Source organism: Anticarsia gemmatalis, chromosome 6 (assembly GCF_050436995.1).
Source record: "Anticarsia gemmatalis isolate Benzon Research Colony breed Stoneville strain chromosome 6, ilAntGemm2 primary, whole genome shotgun sequence".
Lineage (NCBI taxonomy): Eukaryota > Metazoa > Arthropoda > Insecta > Lepidoptera > Erebidae > Anticarsia > Anticarsia gemmatalis.
In genome coordinates this window covers 4,450,436-4,467,192 of record NC_134750.1, presented here as the reverse complement: position 1 = coordinate 4,467,192, position 16,757 = coordinate 4,450,436, and the positions used below count along the sequence as shown (strand labels likewise).

Here is a 16,757-nt window from a genome sequence, read left to right as displayed (position 1 = left end):
GGGACACTTTGAGGTTGAAAAATTACCGACGATATCCTTCGTTCATCCATTTTATCCAAAGTTATACCAAGTTATCCAAATATCCTTAATTTCGCGAATTTTTGTCTTTTTTTCAGTCCGAGGTTTCAATTCAAAAAAATGTTTTTTCTTAGAAGATGTTTACATTTTCTTATAGAGAATATTGTGTAGTTTTCAAACCCCTCCTTTGATTTCCTGTACGATCATTATTTCCGGAGTTATTGAATATCAAAGTCAAAAATAACTTTTTTGCTTTGATTGACGATAACTCCGTGGCAAATCGTCGTACAGGCTTTTTGAATACGGCAAATTAAAGAAGATTAAATTTTCTAAAAGAACTTTAAAACGAAAGAATCAAAAAAAAATTTTTGAAGCCCATGGAGCTTTTTTAAGGAGGGAAAAAATTTGGAAAAATTTTTTTTTGGTAGTTTTAGTAGGATTTCTCCAGACCTGCCCATGACAAAAAATTTTCATGGTCATATCTAAAAACTAAACACTTGGAGCTACAATTAGTTTTTTTTATTTTTTTTGTGCGACCATTTTCCTCGGAGTTACAGCTTGTTGAAAATCCCCAAAAATTTGGATTCTTTTTTTATATCCCTTAACTTTTGGGACTAGTTTAAATAATAAATTCGAAATATATTTGTAATAGTTTATTAAACGGATATATCTGTATATACAAGGTACAAAAGTATCATTAATAGCTAGACATTTAGACAATAAACAGGACTATAATATAAGCAGAATCAAATGTCAATACATACAAGACGCGATTTCTATGTTGCAATGTTTCAATGTTCAAGCAGAGATCTGTCACATCTATTTATAAATGTATGAAATAGGTATATAGGCACGCGCTTTCAATATAACCCAAATAAAACAACTTGAAATAAAGCCTCTCGTTATATACTTATCGTCCACAGTAGGTATTGAAACAATTAACTACAAATAGGAATTATTTACGCTCATTTTATACCAACACAGATAGGTGACGTAATACAAAGCTAGTGATGAACTCATATCAAGCTTAGGGCTCTTTTATTGTCACGCGTGTTTGCGCACGGATGCGGGCCAGGCGCGCATCCGTGCCGCCCGCAACCTATCGTGCCATACATGGTTTTATTATCATGCGCGCCACCAGCAAGCGGTACGCGGGTGACACGCTGCAGGTGCGCGCGGATGCGTGCTGCCCGCACGCGTGTGGCGACTCTCCACCGCCAGTGTTGTTTTTACAGTCAAGCGGGGCGCACGCACGTTGTACAATCAAAATGAAAATAGATACCGAAAGATTAATATTTGAGGTTCATTTACGATGCTTATGGGATAAGAAAAATGAGTTATATAAAAACAGAGATTTTAGGGACGCAGCGTGGCTCGAAATTTGCAAAGAATTAGTATGCAGCATCGACACGAGTTCTCTTCCTGGCGACACGCACAATACTGCACAGTTGTGTAGAAATTCTTTTCTGCGTGCGGCACGCAGCACGGATGCGCGCCTGGCCCGCATCCGTGCGCAAACACGCGTGACAATAAAAGAGCCCTTACTGTAGGTATGGTGTATCTACATGAATATTTTTAGGTACTTACTAGTTGCAAAACAAAACATTCTTGGTACCTAATACATATTTCATTTCAGCTTACAATCCAAAAGACTTTTTCAAAACAGTGTTGGTAGCGAGAGTCCTCAAGATTTAAATAATTCTATAATTTACGTAGGCATTACAAGCTATCTTAGAAATATAAATACGTGTCTTTTTAGATGAATAGCCAAATAATTAAATTATAAAGCTAGATAGTAATAACTGTAACATTAGAATAGGGAATAACATAAGTATATAAGATAATTAGTTATTATAATATTGTTAGTTCGACGTTAGTAACATTGTATTAGACTGTTTAGGCGGTGTCTAAGTTCTTATAGCATGATTTCACTTAAAACTTTAATTTTGGATTATGTAACTATTAACTATTTAATATATAAAAGCACAAAAGGCAATTATATAACTAATTACCTAAAAGTATCTACGGACTATTTGTGTTAAGGTTGGTGGGCTCTTTGCCACGTATTCGTTATGAATTTACGCAACGTACACGCTTATTACTCGAATACGCTGAAATACAAAAGACATATAGTGTAACTAGCTGACCCGCGCAACTTCGCTTGCGTCACATAAGAGAGAATGGGTCAGAATTTTTCATGTTTTTGTAACACTTTTTACTGTTACCAACTCTGCTCCTATTGGTCGTAGCGTGATGATATAAAATATGCTTTTTTTTCACGAAAAATATTCTCAAAATTATTTATATCTCTTAGTATAACGAAGTCGCGCTAAGACATATCCGCCATTAAAACAGTTGCCATGGCAACGGAATTTTGTTAATTCAATGTCATTATAATATTGATTTTTCGCGACTTTGTTGAGTTTACTGAATTTTCCCGGGAAATGCGTCATTTTCCCGGAGTAAAAAGTAGCCTATGTCCTTTCTCGGGTATCAAAATATCTCCATACCAAATTTCATGCAAATTGGTTCAGTAGTTTAGACGTGATTGAGTAGCAGACAGACAGACAGACAGACAGACAGACAGACAGACAGACAGAGTTACTTTCGCATTTATAATATTAGTATGGATTGCCCGTACTGAACAACCATATCTTAATTGTTTACCCTACATTTTACTTCAATATATTATTCATTTATAAATTGTGTCATCATAACAAACATTATTTGATAAATCTTTGACCATAGTTGAACTTATTCTTTCATAACTTATGTTAGTATTGTTAACTATTAAAATGCTATATCTATTACGGGCTTAAAATAAAAACATGGGTCAAGTGCTAGTCAAACTTACGCAATTAGTGTTCCGTGCCATGACGAGGGCTCTTACTACTAGACTCAAGACAGACAGAACGTATGCGATAAACCTACTTTAAGACATTATATTTCAAACTTGTTTTCAGTCCGGAACACTAAAATCATAATACCGATAGATTAGTACAGAAAGGAATAGTTCGCCAGTCTCATTAAAAGTCTAAATATGTTTGGATAATAACTTATACTGTTTAACATATTAGCGTAAATAAAATAAAATTTAAACAGATTTTCTGAACATACATCAAAATGCTTTAAAAGTGAATATTAACATTTTTTATACTCGTAATATTGAAATTTGTCTATACAGCGACATACTGTAATAATTATAATAAAAATATGAAGCTAACACAAACTAAAGCATTCCGTCTTTCGTCAAGTTTTTAAAATGCATTATAAATGTATTGCCACTTGCTCTTGTTTGTACACTTCGTGGTAAGCGTTACGAATTAGAACATACGGGAAACAGGATTCTAACAGGTCCATTGTCAAGAATGGAGACTCCTGGACAATAAGATCGAGCAGAAGGTATACAGACTCTCGGTTCCTTATGGCTTCTCTGTCAGTCTCTTGTCCGAGACGAAGTAAGGATGAAGAAGCTAAAGCCAAAAACTCCTTCATGCGGTCTTCGATATCCCCCTGTCCACAAATTGTGAACAACGCACCAAATATGTGATTTATTGCAGGCGCCATGCAGTGAATATTATTGGCGTGTCCTTCCAAGGAAGGCCTATAGAAAGAGCCTTCGCTTCGAGCAAGCCTTGGCAAGGATACCGCAACGAATACCATCAAGAGACAAACAATTAGATGCTCTTCTTCTTCCACATCTGTTTTATGTTGACGCAGAGCCGACGCTAATGTTGGGTCCACCTTGCAAGGCAATCCCGCCGCCGAACACATCTCTGATATGACACGCATGGGATCTCCACTTGGCAGTTGTTGTTGGAAATCCTTAATTGAACTGATTAGGAATGGAATGCGACGTTCTAATACATCCAAAAGAGATTCTTGTGCTATTTGTCTGAAGCTTAATATAACGCCAATTATTGTCATTCTTTGTAAAACATTATCCACATTTTGTAATCTTTTGAATTGCTCTCTCATTATTTCAGGTTTGTCAAAGTTAGTTCTAAGCATTTGCAGAACTTCTTTGTTTTGTGCAACCAATTTCTTAAGTTCCTGAACTTGGCTTGCAATGTGCCACATTAAAGTTTCACTCAATAGTTTCATACCATAAGGTCCAATTAGTTCTGCCAAAGCTCTTAATTCATTAATATCCGAGTATTCCTCAGCATTGAATGGAATAGCACCTTCTGCAGTTAAACTCACGAAAGCTTTTTGATTCATAGAAAAGCAAATACTTCCTGCACTAACTCTCCTCAATAAGATCTCTGAGTACCACTGTGTGTAGAGAGATGCTATGGTTTTCTCCCCATGGCTGTCCATGTTTTGTGTTTGTTGTAAAAGGCAGTTATTGAACACCCTTGTGATATCAATATGCACATAATTCTCAACTGTTTGTAGAACATTCATATATGCTCTTACACTGACCAACAATTCTGAAGGTTTAGCAATTTCACTAGTATCCTGATTGAACATAACCATGCCAACCAATGCTTTAGAAAATCTTGTCTCTAGATGCTGATGCAAATATTCACGAGGAGCAAATGTGTACTCCCATACATTGACTGTTGCACAATAATTGATAGCATAACACAGTTCTGTCAGAGCCATGTGTAGTTTGTCCATAGTAGTAAGATCTTCTCTAGTCTTTCTGTAACTTTCAGCTCCTGGCTGCACTATGGCTATTGTGTTCTTTTTGTTCTTATCCTTCTTCTTTCTGTTGGCAAGGTGAGCAATAGTCTGAGCACAATGTTTGGGCAGTAGTTTGTCACTCATGGTGCATTGCTCGTCACATATTGTGGTAATTATATTTTTAGCTTCTTTTGCCATTTCATCCAAGAATATATTGACGACAGAAAGACTCCTCTCTCTAATGTGGTGTCTTTCTTCTGGGCATAGCTCATGAGTGCAGTTTTGGAAGTGACTACATATGAGTGGGAAGGCAATGATATAACGATTTTGAGCGGGAAACTCAAGGCACATATGAAATTGACTCTCAAAGATTTTGCTATAAAAACAGAACAAAGACAAATCAGATGTTTCTACCATTATTTCATCAAGATTGTCAACCATTTTTGTGTGAAAGACCATTTTATCAATAAACTGTGCCAATTCTCTCTGTTCTACTAGATTGAATGCTGATTTGGCAACAGAAGTATATGATTGCAATCTGAACCAATCAAGGCGGAATGCACGAAAATCAAACATTTCATTGTCTTCAACCTGCCTCACATTAAGGTTTGCAGCAGTACTGCACAGTGAAGACAGTATGGTATTCTCATCATCAGGATTGACTGTTAAATTCTGTATCATCAGATTTAAAGCCACTGCATCAAAACCTGACAGATATTGAACATAATATCTTTGCATAACCTGACTGTACTTTCTCACTAAAGCTCTCAGCTCTTCCATGTGGAACAAAAGTTCAGGCAATTGACGGTCTACCAAATCTTCAGCAGCTTTGCCCTTAACTTTCTGTGGAGGGTTGTCATTGTGCCTCAATAGCCAAAATACTTCATCTCTAGCATAACAGAGACCGATAAATATTAGCAATGCCTTTGGGCCCAGTAAACCCGGTTGGTCAGTCAAAATTAGGCCTAATTCTTTCAAAGCTGTCCTCAAAAACTTTCTTCTCTCTCTATGCTTATAGCCAGCCTTTTGAACTGCATGATGGTAACAATCTTTAACCTCTGATATTCTTTTTCCATATCCTTTTATGCCATCAAAGAAGCTTTGTATATAGCTATGAATGTAGATCACTTCATCTCGGAACAATGCCACAACCCATCCAGATTCTAAGGCATAGACCCACATTTTGTTTGCATGATCTTGTTGTAACATTTGATGACAAAGTGCAAAACCAAATATGACCCATCTCTCGAGACATTCCAAGGACACATATTCACATGACATGGTGTTAGTTTCAGAAGGTTTCAGGAGCTGTGCTGGGTTACTCACTAAACTCAGCTTTTGCTCAGATCTCCAATGCTCTGCTGTCAGGTTTCTTGCAGGGTACACCTGCCAAAGTGAGATTAGGGCACTGGACAACACCTTTTGATGTGGCAAAAATTCTTCAGACAGCTTTTTTAAGGGAGCATCATAATCTAAAATCATTTGACCCAATCTGGGGAAGCTCTGATCAATTTGATTGTGGACCATTTCATGAGCAGCATTAAATAAACCAAGAACTGCTTTTCTGTCTTCTACTCTGGACAATAAAATCATAAGTGATACATATGTGGTGATCAGATCCAGGTAATTTTTTGTCAGTTCAAAATTTAATGTCAAGTCTAAAGTAACTTGACATGAGTCCATAATGTTGAGAAGTTCACACACATTATCTTTGAAGTCCAGCAGATCTACAAATGTGTAGTAGTACAGGGACAGAGATTTAATGATTTCATTTCTAATGTTTGTGATGGCTTGCAGGCCTTTTACATCAATGTTAGGAAACCTTCTCACTATATTTTTTATGGAAGATTCTAAAGCCTTATCAGATAGAAACCCTGGTTTAGATTTAGCATCTCCACAAGCTTTTTTGATGTTGTAGATTCGAGTCAACATCCCAATTCCTCTGTCATTGAGAATAATAAGTTTTTCAGCCAGCTTTTGCTGACTGATGTGGACTGATCTTGACATTGTAGACATGATTCTGAAACAAATATTATTTGAAGTCACAAAATATTCTGATTTCATTTTCAGATTGTGAGACTTGTCTTGGAACAATGAACATTTACATGGACTAATTTGTTTGATAAACAGTAAGAGCATGGTAAATACAGCGAAGTATCTGTTACGATTGAGGCCAGGTGAGTGTCAAAGTAAAAGGGATGTAATGGATATCACAGAATGTTTCTAAAATAATTCAGTAATTCAATTCTTGTACTCCCAATCATGGGCTGGGAGAATATACCGCGAACTAAAATAGGTTGGTTACTGATGAGCTAATTGGTGTGTGAAAAACTATTAGCTATCGTGAATCGAATATCCTGTATATGTTATCATATCCTTCCAATTGCACAAGGTTGATTATAAGCCGAACAGAAATTCCGTATACTAAGATTAATAAATCAGTTTTAAACGATAATTATTCCTAAGACACAAATGCACGCATCAAGTCGGCAAAGAGTACCATCGCGGAGATAAATAAGCTTGAATCATAGTTACCTGATTACACTGTGCTAGTTCACAATGCACCAATATAATACACAGGAAATCAACAGTTCATGATTTATTGAGCGTACTCTATGCACACACACATTTTACGGTATTTCACGCCCAAATTGAGTGGTTTTTAATCATTTAATCAAGGAAAAGGGAGTGCCAGAACGAGAAACGCTATCACCCATGTAGAATTACAACATTTGACATTTAACTGTTTAATTGTGTTGGTACCCCTGTTAATCATCATTGCCATTGTTTAGATACAACCCATGAAAAATAGGTACCTATATAATTCTCCATATATTTACCATTCCTATAAAATTAAATATCCTCTATTGTTTGTATGGATTTTTTACAAGGTGTGTAATGATTACTTAAATTATTTTAAATGTTGTGCAGATCTTTAACTGTAATTGGCAATTTGTTACTTAATTAATCATATTGTCAAATAAGAGCAAGCAGTTCAACTTTTAAGTAAATAAATAAATACATTTTCATGCTTGACTTCATCAGTTCATCACATGTGAGTCAGGTAGAAATTCAAAAACTTGAGTAAAGATTTTTTTCTTTTTAAATATCTCAATATAATCGACTTTTCGCATGAAATCATAGAAGTTTTCAGGACTACCAACCATCCGTTTCGTTCGGTCAAATCACTTTTGACAGCTGAATGTGAATTTTGATGCCACTTTCTTGGGACGTCATTGTTAGAATTATTATTGGTTATTGGGCTTTCAATCAACAATGTGATTGAAATTGATAAGAATTAATTTAGTCATAACTTGTGTATTAAACAGTAAGTTTAGTTTCGTGTAATATCACCAGGGTCGCAAATAAACCGTAAACCATGCCGCGTATTATGATCAAAGGAGGCGTTTGGCGCAACACCGAGGTTTGTAAATCAATTTGTGAGTAATTCAGTAGTTTCTTTTACGAAAACATCGTTGCTTTATATGATTTATCTGTACAGGATGAAATCCTCAAAGCGGCTGTGATGAAATATGGGAAAAATCAGTGGTCCCGTATAGCGTCATTGCTGCATAGAAAATCGGCAAAACAATGCAAGGCTCGTTGGTACGAGTGGCTGGATCCGAGCATCAAGAAGACGGAATGGTCTCGCGAGGAGGACGAGAAGCTGCTTCACTTGGCGAAGCTGATGCCGACACAATGGAGAACTATCGCGCCTATCATCGGACGCACGGCTGCGCAATGTCTAGAGCGATACGAATATTTACTGTAAGTTTTAAATAGATATGGGTATGGTCCGAATACTGTAAATAATTGCTCCGTGACTCTTTAACACACACTATCAGTATATTGTAAAGTAATGGTAGGTATACACTAAAATGATACCACACACAACATTGTTAACATTGAAATGGATAAAGCATCATAATTACAAACAGATAATCAGTTATACAACCAATCAAAAGTCACATAAAATATGATAGAAATCCTAAAATATAAGTTACAGATAAGATATAAAACTTAATAAATGTTGTATGATGCAGCGACCAAGCTCAGAAGAAGGAGGAAGGGGAGGATATGGGTGATGATCCTCGCAAGCTAAAGCCTGGGGAGATAGATCCAAATCCTGAGACAAAGCCCGCCAGACCTGATCCTAAAGACATGGATGAAGATGGTATGTTTTATCACAACTTAGTAGTATTATTAATGCTCTATGCCACTAGACTTGACATTAGTACAGCACCAACTACTGTATATTTAAACTATCCAGGCACATCGTTACCATCATTATCATTGAACAACTTACAATTTTGATTCATTTTAAAATATTGTATAATGTATTTATGTGAAGCCACTAATGCATATGAATCAGTTTTATGGCTACTGCAAGAATTGGCATTAGAAACTGAGTGACATGTTGACCTGTTATTTTTATGTCACTTATGCATCCGAAACACTTTTTTGAAAAGTTCATGTACCCTATCAATCACAAAGCCTTTATCATCAGTCTATAACAGAATATTTAAAATAATGTTAATGGCAAAAAATAGGTGAATTTCTACACCTTTGCCTACAGCTATGGGTAGTTAAGGAGTGTTAAATGTATGTTCATTTTTCTTTCGTAGAACTGGAGATGCTGTCTGAAGCGCGCGCACGTTTAGCCAACACACAGGGCAAGAAAGCTAAAAGGAAGGCTCGCGAGAAGCAGTTGGAAGAGGCTCGCAGACTTGCCGCTCTGCAGAAAAGGAGAGAACTCAGTGCTGCAGGCATTGCTGTGCCTATTAGGTATGAACATTGCTACTTATTAACTGTTTGTATCTCTTAAAAGATGCACTTAAAGTTAGTCAGTTACATTGTAGATAACCAAATATTCCGATAGAAAGACAATATTATAGTGTAGTGCAAAACAAGGTCAATATACTTAAGTTCTTTCAAAATATTTTTGGTACAAAACTAACTGCCTCTACGATGCTCTAGGTAGTGTGTCCCACTGTTAATTAAGGCGACTTGTGTTCAATTAACGAGACAGGTCAAAATACTATTGATCTTTTCAAATTTATATTAATCAGTATCTGAAGGAGTTTAGTTATGTGTCTGGTAAATGGCAATAGGCTTGCCCCATATTACATGAGGCTAACATTGTTAATGGGGGAACGTGGGTTTATATTGTACACCTGTGCCTAGGATATAACAGGCGTGATGTATGTATTTATTTATTAACTTTATGATCATCTTAGGCGTAAGAAGAAACGCGGCGTAGATTACAATTCGGAGATTCCGTTTGAGAAGAGACCTGCGGCTGGTTTCTATGACACGTCCACTGAAGTAGTGGACCCGATGGCGCCTGACTTCTCCCGCCTGAGGCAACAGCATCTTGATGGTGAACTGCATTCAGAAAAGGAAGAGGTAAGCTGTGAAAATAATATTACATCGTACATTTTTTTATTTTTATTTATTGACATTACAACTGGCAATTAAAGAAAATATGATTAAAAGAAATGCTTTGGTTACAAAAGCTATGTTATCGAATATCAGAGTATTTGTCCAATTTTAATTGATGTATTGGTTTGTTACAGAGGGATAGACGCAAAGATAAAAATAAGTTGAAGCAGCGTAAGGAGAATGATGTGCCACAAGCTATGTTAATGGGCGACCAACCGGCCAGGAAGCGTAGCAAGCTCGTGTTGCCCGAACCACAAGTCACCGATCAGGTAATTAAAATAATTCATATCTAGTTTATCGATTCTAATGATGTCGAAAATAATACTACATTGTAAATTTCGCCCATGAACGCCATCCAGTCGACTGATAGAAACTGGGCAAGCATACACACATAAAACCACGCCTTTTTTCATACGCTACTACTCTTTCGGCTCTTAAGATTTCAAAATTAATAGGGCATCGTAAATTTCGCTCACGTTCACTATAGTCGTGTAGTGGATCGATAGAAGCTACGTAAATAAAACCTCGCCCTTTTCCTCGTAAGGGTAGGGAGAGACCAAAGACGCCATTAGTTACTATTCTTACAAACTTCCCTCGCCTCATTCACATTAATTCATCATGACATATGGGATAGGGAAGAAATTTAAGCGATTAATTCATCGGTCAGAGGAATAATGAGTTTTTGTTCGTGTACAGGAGCTGCAGCAGGTGGTGAAGCTGGGCCGAGCGTCAGAGGCGGCGCGGGAGAGTGCGGGCGGCGGCGGCGCGGCGCCCACGGACGCGCTGCTGGGCGAGTACGCGCTCACGCCCGCCGCGCCCGCCGCGCTGCGCACCCCGCAGCAGCACCAGGACCGGTACACGCTCCCACTACACACTCCACTTAGCTTATACGACACTTTTTTTGGTATATCTCTATAGAATCTTGCAGTCGTTCGACTATAGGCAGATGCGTTGTAGTGCTGAGATCGGCTTAGGCGCTATTCCCATTCGAGTCAGTCTTTTCTTATATTATTATGCGGTCGGTTCAGTCGAATATACTATCTGTATACTACACGTTAACGTTTTAAAACTATTGCGGCTTGTAAATCTAATACTTAAATGAACGAAGGGTCGTATAAGCGATGGATATTTTAAAGGTCACAATATTTTATTTACTGCCCGACGTATCGATCGAATTACATCGACCGTGGTCACGAGCCGACTGATAAAACCCGATGTGCATCTTAGTAACGACAGCTTACTATAAAATACAATCCTGCTATCGAGCGTAGTCGGAATCCCAGATGATAATACTGCTTGTTGTAACTTAAATTATTTTTCTACAGTATCCTGATGGAAGCACAGAACGTAATGGCGCTAACACACGTAGATACGCCGCTCAAAGGAGGGCTGAACACGCCGCTGCACCAGACAGACTTCTCCGGCGCTCTGCCCCAGGCGCAAGCTGTGGCCACGCCCAACACGCTACTGGTTACGCCGTTCAGGTGAGTCCAATGTGAAACCATAACTATTATTTCTTTCGATTTTGGTCTTGCCAGACGAAAAAGAATATTCTGTATAATGTTAAACCTGTGATAATTATTTATTGTTATATGCAGATCGTCTCGTACCGAAGTGTCTACACCCGGTAGTTTCAACACACCAAGTCAGACTGGAAACCAGACAGCACTTGCTGTAAGTATAATACTTAAAAAAGATGCGTTGTTAAATTATTAAATTATGTATATAACAGTTATGTTGAATTTAAATTATTTGTGTTGTAGACGCCCGGACTACGTGACAAGCTGAGTATCAACCCAGAAGACAGGTTAAGTGGGGGAGATACACCACAACTACAAAATCAGCTGCAAAAACAGGTACTTATTTATTAAGTTATTTCATGTTGAATGTAAAATTAGTGTTCGTTCAGAAGTGCTCGCACAAACGGTACGTATACATGCGTGTACGTTAGTGTACTTTATAATTCAAAACTAGTATTCTTTTAACCCAATAATGTCCCACTGCAGGGCAAGAATCTCCTCCCAAACGGGGGAGGGGTTAGAACTTGAGTCCACCACGCTGGCCAAGTATGGGCCAAATTTTAGACATGCAAGGTTTTCTCACGATGTTTTTCTTCGTCGTTAGAGCAAGTGATAATTATTTCTAATACACACCTAACTTCGTAAAGACATTGGTGTGTTGCTTCGGGTTCGAACCTGCAACCACTTGTGTGGGAGAGGTGTTAACTTAAACCACTTGGCTATCACTGCTTAGCTTAAAACGAATCTAAGGAAAACTTAAATATTATACTGGTTTGTTGCAGCAAAAAGCGTCAGTACGTAATGCCCTATCATCACTGCCGACTCCTCGCAATGATTACGAGATCGTCGTGCCTGATCAAGAGGACGAACCTATGGACGGATCCGCTAACGACGTGAGGGTCGAAGATCAGGCCGACGCTGATGCCCGGATGCTTCAAGAACAGGAGGAACTACGTGAGATAACGCATATAATATAATATATTAATAAATGGTTAAGTTTAGTTTAAGATTTTGACTTCGCATTGAAAAAAATTCTTCGATCTGTCATCTTTCCTTAAGATAGATAGATGTCATGATTTTGATAATTCTATGTGTGAGATCATTCATTTTCAGAATACACGTAATAATTATTATCCTCTTACGTGCATTTCGTACGACCGAATTTATAAGTAAACGTTAACCCCGTGGTGCAGGCGCGGCGGCGCTGAAGCTGCGCTCGCTGGCGGTGCAGCGCGGCTGCGCGCGGCCCGCCGACGTCAACGTGAGCGTGCTGCGCGGCGCCGCGCCCGCGCTGTCGGCGCTGCAGCACGCCGAGGAGCTGCTCAAGGCCGAGATGGTCACCATGCTGCACTACGACGCGGCGCGCGACCCGCCGCCCGGTAACCTCCCGCTCTTATTCTACTCGATACTGAACTGCTATATTTGCTAGACGTACGTTTCGGCCGACTCACTTTCGCCTTTGATCGGGGGCGGACATAATTATGCCGGCCGTACATATTTAAGTTTAACGAAGAGGTCACCGCTGTAGTTTTACCTGCGTAGGTCGGCTGCACGTCCTACATTTCGTACGTAATGACCGCCGCTTTATCGAAGAAATGTGATAAATACACTGGGGTAGCTACATATAGGTACATTTACTATGATAGTTATGACGACAGCATTGTACTTGCGAACTAGTAAAAGTGTTAGAGAACATCCATCATGGCATGGTTTGTCTTAAAAACAACAAATATTCATAATCAACATTTTTAACTTACATACGTTTCTTTGACAGGTGTTGATAAAAAGCGAGCAGTACAACTACAAGCTTCACATCTTGCGTACCTAGAACAGCATCCGTATGAGGAGTTCTCGGCAGAAGAATTAGATGCTGCCAAACTGGAGCTGAAGAAAGAAATGGAGGTGGTGAAGGCGGGCATGGGCCACGGCGACCTTAGCATGGATGCGTACACGCAAGTGTGGGAGGAGTGTCTTGCACAGGTACGTAATTTTCTTTAACTATTTCTTGAATACGCTATGCGATGTCCACTGGGTCGGAATCAGAGAGTACCGACGTTATCGATAGTTTGTGTTGTTGGTTTTTTGCGGTACTACGTGCACTAGACGGCCTCCGTGGCACAGTGGTTAAGGCGGTCTTCACACTACTACCAGTGCTCTAAGAGTTCGTGGGTTTGAATGCCTCAGGGAACAATTATTTTAGCGATCCACAAATAATTGTTTTGGGTTTGGTTGTTCTTTGTGTCCGTTGTGAGTATGTTTGTAGAAGTCCCCGCGACACAAGAGCAATTCTTAATGCGGGATAATGGCTAAAAAAAATATGCTGAGTGATAAATGCTTATGGTCCGTACGTTCCGATTCCGACGTACAGAATGCTTAAAAGGTTTTTTCTTTATACGGTGACGACGGTGGCGTACGTCATTCAAGCGTAGGAATATGTATACATGATGTTCTATGTGACACTGAACAGCGACTGACTCGTGCAGATTTTTCTACTTCGCAACTGACTGGGAATTATTTCTCAGTGACTTAAGTGCTTTAGTCAGATGGCGTATTGAATTATTTGAAGTCGATTTTTTTTACTTATGTTCTTTAGTCCGCCGATCCTACAACTTTTCCTTAAACTTTCTAATGCCATTTATAGTTTTTAATCTTTGTATTGTATTCCAGGTGCTCTTCTTACCAGGACAAAACAGATACACTCGTGCCAATTTAGCGAGTAAGAAAGACAGGTTAGAATCAGCTGAGAAAAGACTGGAACAGAACAGAAGCCATATGGCCAAAGAGGCCAAGAAATGCTCTAAAATGGAGAAGAAACTGAGAGTATTGACAGGTTCGTAGCGATTTCTTAATACTAGAATATGAGGGTACTTGTTAATTTTAATATATTTTATTATAGTAGGGCCGCTGAATTATTACCGATTTGACACATGACAATACTAGTGAAGTGACTGTAACCAGTAACATTAATATCATTTTGGTACAGTTTGTTTTTAAATATTCTAGTATAGAGTGTAATTAAATAAAATCAAAACCAATAATAGTTAAAGACACAAGTTCTTCATTAGGTGGAGTATCCTTGATGAAATAAAATAAATATCCATATTTCTTATTCCTATATTCCATCAATATTCCTTGAAATAAAAATCATATCTATTCCAATGAATTCGGACCGAATACAATTAAGCACATCACTATGAAAACTAGACGCACGAATCCGCACCATGTAACTTTGTACAAGCGCGCCAAAGAACAAAAAATGTATGTTTTCACATTATTTACAAACTATTTTAAGTTTTGAAACAGTGTTTATTGGAAAATTACTTAATTCTGATATTTTGACATAAAGTTTTATATTAAAGAGGTATTCTAAATCATTCGGCAAATGTGTCGCTCGTGCAAGGTTATATCGATTAATTTAAAGAATAATCTGTCAAATCGGTAATAACTCAGGGGCCGTACTAGAACTTGCACTAATAAATTATATTACCAAGTTGTACATATTTGCCTCTGTGGTGCGGTAATGTGTCTGTCTAATGCTCTAAGGCTCTCTCTCGGGTTCGATTCCCGTGTTGCTATGTACGTATGTACTATTGGTGTTTTCTAATTTATATTAGTAATATTTTGTTCTGTTGCTGTTGTAATGTTCTGTGCTATAAATGGTAATAGGCGTCATTGTGAAAAGCGAAACCTGGTTGTATTTCGTACACCGCTGCCTAAACCTTTAAAAGGCGTCATAAAATCTATTAATCTACTACACATATAAACAGTATTGTTAATGTCTATTTTAATAACCAAATAATATGTATTTTGCTTTCATTATCAGGTGGATACCAAAGTCGAGCAGCGTCACTAATAAAGCAGTTCCAAGAGTTACAAGATCAGATAGAGCACGCTAACTTGGAGTTATCCACGTTTAAGTTCTTAGCTGAGCAAGAGAAGGCAGCCATTCCACGTAGAATAGAGGTACGTCTACATTGTCCACTCTTCAGATCATTTAATTTTTCATCAATACTTTCGTATTAATAGTACAAGCGTAGATATGATTTTTTAATGGTCCCTGTATCTGCCAAATTAGTAGTTGACGTAATCGCTAGTTTCCTGTCTGACGTAACTTGCACTTATCTGAATATCCTATTAATATTATAAATGCGAAAGACCATAAGATGAATTGAAGTTTGTATGTCTGTTACTCTTTCAAAACTACTGAACTGGTTTTCATGAAATTTGGTACACCTATTTAAAACTAGATTAACACATAAGATACATTTTACCCCGGGAAATCTATTCACGCGGACTAAGTCGCGGTTATAAGCTAGTTTACTATATCTTGTAATGTTGTTCTAGTCATTGACGGAGGATGTCAACCGCCAAACCGACAGAGAGAAGCAATTACAAAAGAGGTATGCTGAATTACAAGCAGAGTTGGAAGATCTTCATAAAGCCAAACAACCTAAAGAAGCTGAACCCAAGTCTACGGCAGTTGAAGAATAATCACGCAGGCGGAATATTTGTGAACTTTCACGAGCCTAGTCAGATAATAAGACATACATACAGACATACAAACAAACAAACAAACATACATATATACATACATACAAAATGTCGCGCCAGTTTTACCTTAGGGTCTAGGCAGAAGCATATGAAACACACCCGTGTTTCGCCGTTTACAATGTTAGTTTCATGTAAAACAGTCTTTTGCCGTGTACCGGGACGAATGATGAAATTACAATTACATTACAATTTGACATTAGATAATAAAATAACTACAACTTTAAATAAGTACTTCATATTGTATTTGTTGTATGCCGGTAGCCATAGATTTTATGATTATAAGCGAGAGAACTTTAACTACCTACATTAAGTCATTATTATAGTACGTTGATTGGACACTTACATAAATAGATAGTTGTTCAATTAAACTATCAAACTAGACCATCCACGAGGTACTCTTCATTCAAATATCACAGAAATAACTATATAAATAGTATAAATCTTATTATAAATATCGCATTGTTTAAGTCATTTGAATTCAATTTTCATAAATGTGTTTCATGCAGGAAATGGCATCTGATTATGTTCACAAATATTCTTATTCTTCAGACTAGTAGTTGTTCATATTAAAAATATTTGATCGAATAGTCAATTGCT

General features: G+C 37.8%; 2 protein-coding genes across 2 annotated transcripts; one reads left to right on the top strand and one right to left on the bottom strand.

Moving 5' to 3' along the window:
- Positions 1-656: 656 nt before the first annotated feature.
- On the bottom strand, positions 657-7,385 carry Hem (Nck associated protein 1 Hem). Its single transcript, XM_076115364.1, has 2 exons — positions 7,183-7,385; positions 657-6,667 (listed from the first exon to the last, which is right to left on the bottom strand). The coding sequence occupies exon 2, from the start codon at positions 6,661-6,663 to the stop codon at positions 3,286-3,288; it is 3,378 nt and encodes a 1,125-aa protein (XP_075971479.1). The 5' UTR covers positions 6,664-6,667; positions 7,183-7,385; the 3' UTR covers positions 657-3,285.
- A 449-nt stretch (positions 7,386-7,834) lies between these two features.
- Positions 7,835-16,190, top strand: Cdc5 (cell division cycle protein 21). The gene is made up of 16 exons (XM_076115363.1): positions 7,835-8,071; positions 8,150-8,415; positions 8,691-8,821; positions 9,273-9,432; positions 9,885-10,053; positions 10,224-10,358; positions 10,786-10,943; positions 11,415-11,573; positions 11,688-11,763; positions 11,853-11,945; positions 12,392-12,563; positions 12,803-12,988; positions 13,384-13,589; positions 14,277-14,439; positions 15,433-15,572; positions 15,954-16,190. The coding sequence occupies exons 1-16, from the start codon at positions 8,027-8,029 to the stop codon at positions 16,098-16,100; spliced, it is 2,406 nt and encodes an 801-aa protein (XP_075971478.1). The 5' UTR covers positions 7,835-8,026; the 3' UTR covers positions 16,101-16,190.
- The last annotated feature ends 567 nt before the right edge of the window (positions 16,191-16,757 follow it).